Source organism: Danio rerio, chromosome 25 (genome assembly GCF_049306965.1).
Source record: "Danio rerio strain Tuebingen ecotype United States chromosome 25, GRCz12tu, whole genome shotgun sequence".
Taxonomy (NCBI): Eukaryota; Metazoa; Chordata; class Actinopteri; order Cypriniformes; family Danionidae; genus Danio; species Danio rerio.
Genome location: NC_133200.1, coordinates 4455001 through 4462500, shown reverse-complemented (window position 1 = coordinate 4462500; position 7500 = coordinate 4455001). Strand labels below are relative to the sequence as shown.

Genomic DNA, 7500 nt, shown 5'->3' with positions numbered 1-7500 from the left:
TAACTAGATTAATTAGGTGAACTAAGCAGGTTAGGGTAATTAGGCAAGTTATTGTATAATGATGGTTTGTTCTGTAGACGAAAACAAAAATAGCTTAAAGGGGCTGATAACATTGACCTTATAACTATTTTTAAAAATGAAAAACTGCTTTTATTCTGGCCAAAATAAAACAAGTAAGACTTTCTCTAGAAGAAAAAATAATATAGGAAATAATGTGAAAAATTCCTTGCTCTGTTAAAAATGATTTGGGAAATATTTGAAGAAGAAGAAAAATTCACAGGAGGGCTAATCATTCTGACTTCAACTGTGTGTAGCTAAACATCATGCCTAGTATACAATTTTTTTTTAAATATAAAGAAAATGAGTCTGTAAAAGTGTTTTTTTTTTTTTAAACAGTTTTTTATTTTTGCTAATTATTAATTATTGCAGTTTGTTTTTCAGTGCCGGTTTTTAGCTTCAGTTGGTTTTATTTTTTCATTTATTGTGAATTTTTTTATTTCATTTTAGGTAAAGAAAGTGTTTTTTGACCTATAGTTTCAGCCTTTCGGTTATTGTTTACGGGATGTGATGTTTGATTGACAGGAATGGATTTTCAGGTCAGGAGTGTAATGATGGACTCCACCCCTGTGGCTCTGCAGCTGTGGGACACCGCAGGACAGGAGAGGTCAGATGCCCCCCCCCAATAAAATGATTTAAAAACAGCCTATAGTAACAAAGACAACTTTAAATCACAGTTTACCCAGAAATGAAAATTTACCGACTCTCAAGTTGATCCAAACTTTTTTGTTTTTCACTCAAGAAAATATCTTGAAGAAAATGAGTAACTGGTGCCACTGACATCTATTATAGGAAAACAAAATACTATGGAAGTCAAATTTCCAACATTTTTCAAACTATCTTCTCTTGTGTTTATCAAAAGTAAGAAACTCAAACAGGTTTGGATTTGCTTCAAAATGAGAAAATTGTCATTTTTGGGTGAACTATCCCTTTAAACCTTTATAAAATCCTTATTTGTCAACCCAGGCTCATTATGGATACGTGCCCCTGCATACATTAATGGAGAGTGCGAAATACCTCCCAGAAGCTACGTTTTCTTGCAGATTTTGTTTTCGCGAATCCACCAGAGGCCGCTGTGTATGCTTTATCAGATCTCAAATTTCTCACGCGAGTGTCTTTCGCGCCTGCTGTTTTCACGTAAATCCACCATAGGCCGCTGTCGACTGACTGATTGACTGACCGATGCCCACCCCCTTCTCTAAACCCAACCAACAGTGTTTTCAAAAACAATCCAGAAAAAAAGCCCTCACGACAGCCTGATTTTTACCACGTTTTCAGATTTTACCACGTTCTCACCCTGTTATTTACTTATTTTATTTTATTTTATTTTTTGCCTTTTGTTTTACCTGCTTTCTGCAATCGTTCTTCACCAAACTTGAACCCCGTCGTCGTGGTCAACTCCTCTCTGCATCTCAAGTCCGTCGTACGCAGCAAGTCAATGGGAAAACTGGTAATAGCAGAAAAAGCCATCCACAAGGAGGTAAGTGGTCAGCTGGTAGCGCGAAAAGAAACAAAAGTGTTCGTTTTAAAGATCAAATGCAGCCGTACGTACCTCTGGCTACATAATTTACGCTCTCCAGAAATGTATACAAGGGTACATAATCACAATGAGCCCGTGCTTTTATTTGTTGCACCTCAGATCATGGTTGCCAAGTCTATATTTTTCCTACACAATTGAGCTACTTTTAAAATACATTTACGTCACTAAAAAGGCATATTTTAACATGTTTCAGTTAATATGACAACATATTTCAGCTCCCATCCTACATTTGATCTCATCAAATAGGCCATTTCACTCACAGTTGAAGCCAAATTTGTTTAGGTCTCTGATGAAATTGTGATTATTTTTCAAAAATTTACCATGTGATGTTTGGTGATATTAGTTTTCCTTAGTATTATTGTTTCTAGTTTGGCTGGAATTAAAGCCCTATTTACTTTTTACTTTTAAAAATTACAATTTAAGCTGAATACTAGTATTTTGTAAAATATCTAAAATATTATTATGTAAAAAAAAAGTTATTAGAAATTATTTAATAAAATTCTATTACGGAGACTTCCGGTATGCCTCGTGGAGACTAGACGCAGGTGGAAGTCACTCCGTGAACATTCGTGTATTTTTTCTATTAATCTCAGTTATCTTTGTCTTAAATCTATAAAGTAAGCAACGCTGCATCATATCTATACGCAAATATGCCAAAACCGGGAAAATCAGGACGAAATATCGCTGAAATGTTGGCTGAAAGAGGAGGCGAGCAGGCCGCTAACGCCTCGCCGAGGGAGGATGAGCTAACACCTGCTTCTCTGAAGGAGATAATTACGACTACCATTCGCACGGAAGTGTCAACATTACGAACTGAATTCTTATCCGAGCTCCGTTCTGCCGTGTCCACTCTGCAATCAACCCTCTCACTACAAGCTCAGAAGATTGTGGACATTGAAACCGCACTTATTGACTCGGACGGCCGCTTGACAGCGATTGAGGCACTATGCAACGCACTGAAAAAAGAAAACGGCTCCCTTAAACTCAAAGTGGATGATTTAGAGAACCGCTCGCGGAGGCAAAATCTGAGGATCATTGGAATACCTGAGGGATTAGAGGGTCAAAGTCCGGTTACGTTCATGATTTCACTTTTTATTGAACTTTTCGGAGACAGTGCCTTTGAGAGACCACTACAAATTGACCGCGCTCATCGCACCGGCCAAAAAACACACCCGAACGCATATCCTAGGCATATGCTCGTCCGTCTCCACCACTATCAAACCAAAGAACTCATTCTGAAACTAAGTCGTGAACGAGGCTCTTTGGAATTCAACGGTGCGACGATTCGCATTTTCCCGGACATGTCTGCTGAAGTGGCGAGGCAGCGAGCCGAGTTCAAAGATGTGAAAGCTTTATTTCGCAGCGCTGGCGTAACCTATGGCATGCTGCATCCTGCTAAACTACGCGTCGATTACAAGGGACAACGGCATTTCTTCCAAACCCCACAGGCTGCGATGGAATTCTTCACTGCTAACATCAAGAATGCAGCGAATCAGGTTTGATCCAAACTTTTTTGTTTTTCACTCAAGAAAATATCTTGAAGAAAATGAGTAACTGGTGCCACTGACATCTATTATAGGAAAACAAAATACTATGGAAGTCAAATTTCCAACATTTTTCAAACTATCTTCTCTTGTGTTTATCAAAAGTAAGAAACTCAAACAGGTTTGGATTTGCTTCAAAATGAGAAAATTGTCATTTTTGGGTGAACTATCCCTTTAAACCTTTATAAAATCCTTATTTGTCAACCCAGGCTCATTATGGATACGTGCCCCTGCATACATTAATGGAGAGTGCGAAATACCTCCCAGAAGCTACGTTTTCTTGCAGATTTTGTTTTCGCGAATCCACCAGAGGCCGCTGTGTATGCTTTATCAGATCTCAAATTTCTCACGCGAGTGTCTTTCGCGCCTGCTGTTTTCACGTAAATCCACCATAGGCCGCTGTCGACTGACTGATTGACTGACCGATGCCCACCCCCTTCTCTAAACCCAACCAACAGTGTTTTCAAAAACAATCCAGAAAAAAAAGCCCTCACGACAGCCTGATTTTTACCACGTTTGAAGTGGCGAGGCAGCGAGCCGAGTTCAAAGATGTGAAAGCTTTATTTCGCAGCGCTGGCGTAACCTATGGCATGCTGCATCCTGCTAAACTACGCGTCGATTACAAGGGACAACGGCATTTCTTCCAAACCCCACAGGCTGCGATGGAATTCTTCACTGCTAACATCAAGAATGCAGCGAATCAGGTTTGATCGACGTAACAGTCAAATGGTCCGAATCAAGAACTGAAGTAAAATTAAGAACTGAACTGACATCTTTGCAAAACGAGTGAAGCCTCAAAATAAATAAAATATGCAATACCATAGCATATTTACCCAGTTTCTGTGCGTTAAAAATACTTTACTTTTTATAGTCGTATGTGATTTTAAGTCAGATACATGTATGCGTTGTCTACTGTTTATTGAATCATTTCTATATTTAAGTCAGATACATGTATGCGTTGTCTACTGTTTATTGAATCATTTCTATATACATATATCCGTTCACGGAGCGCTGCCGAAATGACAGCCAAAGTTGAAAGTTGAAACTGTTTACTGGTTTCTTATTCACCTGACTGTAATGTTCTTTTCAGTTAGGTTTGTTATGGATGCTACTTTCCGTGACCGTTCTGGTCACGTGGGGGGGACACGGGTTCTTTTTATGTTTTTTTGTTTGTTTTTGGTTCCTTTAGATTTCGTTATGTCTGCTCATTTTGTTTATGCTCTCCATTCAAACACTCTTGACTACTTGAGAAATATCAAGTTATTGTTTAACATTAATGTCAAATGATACCTACCAAGATAGACGGGGCAGGGTTAATATAATTAGTTGGAACGTTAAAGGCTTAAATAATAAAGTGAAGAGTGTGAGGGTTTTTTCTAAGCTAAACAAATTAAAGCCCAATATATGTTTTTTACAGGAAACCCACCTTAAAATCTCGTGCCAAAAAAGCCTGCAGAGGTCATGGGTGGGACAGGTTTTCCATTCAGGCTTTAATAATAAAGCAAGAGGCACTGCCATTTTAATTAATAAGAATACACAGTTCAAACCCTCCAATATTATTTCAGATCCCAACGGCAGATACGTGATTGTGCCAGGCATCCTCTATAATAGTCAAGTTACTTTAGTAAGCGTTTACGCACCTAATTGGGATAACCCAGATTTCTTTACTACACTCTTCTCTAAACTCCCGGACCTGAATCTTTATCAACTGATTATGGGAGGTGACTTTAATTGCATTCTAAACACAGTTCTTGATAGATCATCCCCCAAATCAACCCTTCAATCTCAGTCTTCTAAAACAATTAATTCTTTTTTAGAATTGTGTGGAATAACTGATATTTGGCGTTTCCTAAATCCTACTTCTAAAGTTTTTTCCTTTTTTTCTCCTGTGCACCATACTTATACACGTATTGATTATTTTTTCATTGACAGTAAACTTATTTCTCGAGTGAACTCCTCCTCATATGACACTATAACTGTTTCAGATCATGCTCCAGTAATTCTTGAACTGGTCCTTCCTGGAAGCTATTCATTTTGTACTTGGAGAATGAATGCTTTACTTTTATCTAAGAGCCATTTTGTTGAGTTTCTTTCAGAAAAGATCTCTACATTTCTTGAAATCAATTCAACGGATGGGATTTCTTCATCTTTACTTTGGGAAACACTTAAAGCATATTTACGTGGAGAAATAATATCTCACTCAGCTTATATAAAAAAGGAGTGTAATAAGAAACTTTTTAAACTTTCTGATCAAATTGGTAAATTGGACCAAATTTATGCACAACACCCAAGCACATCACTATTTAATGAAAGAATCTTTTTACAATCTGAATATAACCAACTTTCTACTGCCCAAGCTGAGCAGCTTTTGCTCAAATCACGACACCTTTTTTATGAGTTTGGTGATAAACCAGGTAAAACACTTGCACTGCAACTCAGGCTTAAAACAGCAAAAAACTTTATCACCCAAATTCAAACCCAAGAAGGCATTATTGTTTCAGACCCTCAAGAAATTAATAATACATTTAAATCTTTTTACTCTTCATTGTACCAGTCAGACTCCCTTAAAGACCCTAACATTATTAGTAGATTTTTTGACAATCTTAATATTCCTCAAATAAGTAGTGAATTAAAAGCAAAAATGGATGAACCTATCAGCTTAGATGAAATTTCAAAATCTATTGCACAAATGCAAAGCGGAAAATCTCCGGGGCCGGACGGATTTCCCACAGAGTTTTTTAAAAAGTTTTCCGCTCAGATTTCACCTTTGCTTCTCTCTGTTTTTGAAGACTCTTTAAATAGTGGTAATCTCCCTTCTTCTTTGCGCCAGGCATCAATCTCTCTTCTTTTAAAACCTGATAAAAATCCATTGGAGTGTGGGTCCTACCGTCCTATCTCTCTTCTTAATGTAGATGTAAAAATCTTGGCTAAGATTCTTGCTCTTAGATTAGAAACTGTTATCCAAGATATCATACACCCTGACCAAACCGGCTTTATTAAAAACAGGCAGGCCTTTTTTAACCTGAGGAGGTTGATGAACATAATTTACACCTCATCTGACTCCTCTGTGCCTGAGGCCTTAGTCTTACTCGACGCGGAGAAAGCTTTCGACCGCGTCGAGTGGGACTATCTATTCTACACATTAAAAAAATTTGGGTTTGGTGACAAATTTGTTTCTTGGGTGAGACTCCTATACTCTTCTCCCATGGCGTCTGTGAAAACAAACAGCAATAGTTCTGATTATTTTCCTCTTCACCGTGGCACCAGACAAGGTTGCCCACTTTCCCCTATTTTATTTGCTTTAGCTATAGAGCCTCTTGCAATTTGCTTTCGCAATAATCCTGAGATTGCTGGTATTTTCAGAGCCGGAAAAGAACAGAAAATTTCTCTTTATGCTGATGATGTGGTATTGTATATTTCAGACCCAGAAACTCGTCTCCCGTATGTTCTGGAACTTTTGAGACAGTTCAGCGACGTCTCTGGTTATAAGTTAAATCTGCATAAGAGTGAGTTTTTTCTTATAAATCCTGCTCCAAGATCCTTTCCAGTGTCAATATTGCCATTTAAATTAGCCTCAGAAAATTTTCGATATTTGGGAATAACAATAACACGAAAATATACTGATCTTTTTAAACATAATTTTGTTGTAATATTAGAGAAAACAAAACAAGATCTAGCTAAATGGAAAACTCTCCCACTTTCTCTTGTAGGCAGAATAAACACAATAAAAATGAATATCCTCCCTAAATTTCTTTTCCTCTTTCAAAGTATTCCAATTTTCATACGAAAGTCATTTTTTAAGTCCTTGGATCAAGTAATTTCGGATTTTATTTGGAACGGTGGCCCAATAAGAATACAGAAATCATTTCTTCAACAACCCAAAAAGTTAGGTGGTTTTGCACTTCCTTATTTCTTAGTCTACTATTGGGCGACTAACATCCACAGTATTTTATATTGGAGCCAGTCACACTACGGACTCTGCCACTGGGTCCCAGAATGGGTTGAAATGGAATGCGATTCTTGCACCCAAGTGTCTTTGCATGCGTTAATATGCTCTTCATTACCATTAAAGACATCAAACTATTCCTCTAACCCTATAGTACTTAATAGTCTTCGAATTTGGTCACAATTTAGAAAACATTTTGGCTTTCAAACAATGTCTAGTCTGTCTCCCATATATAAAAACCCTTCTTTCCTGCCCTCTATCTCAGACCAATCTTTTGTATCATGGTTTAGAAAAGGCATTGTAAGCATTAATGACCTTTTTTGTGATGATACATTTGTTACATTTTCTTATTTATCAGAAAAATTTAACCTTCCCAAAACTCATTTTTTTCGATATCTTCAGACACGTGAATT

At 37.5% G+C, this 7500-nt stretch overlaps 2 protein-coding genes across 2 annotated transcripts in view; both read left to right on the top strand.

The window, feature by feature from the left end:
* Positions 1 to 7500, top strand: part of cracr2b (calcium release activated channel regulator 2B) — a 44510-nt gene that overhangs the window by 35485 nt on the left and 1525 nt on the right. The window contains exon 13 of the transcript XR_012399978.1: positions 583 to 664. The gene's annotated coding sequence lies outside the window, so the exon portion shown is untranslated. The remainder of the gene's footprint in view (positions 1 to 582; positions 665 to 7500) is intronic.
* l1td1 (LINE1 type transposase domain containing 1) overlaps positions 2106 to 7500 on the top strand; it is a 6537-nt gene continuing 1142 nt past the window's right edge. The window contains exons 1-2 of the mRNA XM_073942659.1: positions 2106 to 3093; positions 3846 to 7500. The exon at positions 3846 to 7500 is cut by the window's right edge and continues 1142 nt beyond it. Of these exons, the coding sequence (XP_073798760.1) occupies positions 2248 to 3093; positions 3846 to 3851 (852 nt within the window). The 5' untranslated portion in view covers positions 2106 to 2247 and the 3' untranslated portion in view covers positions 3852 to 7500. The remainder of the gene's footprint in view (positions 3094 to 3845) is intronic.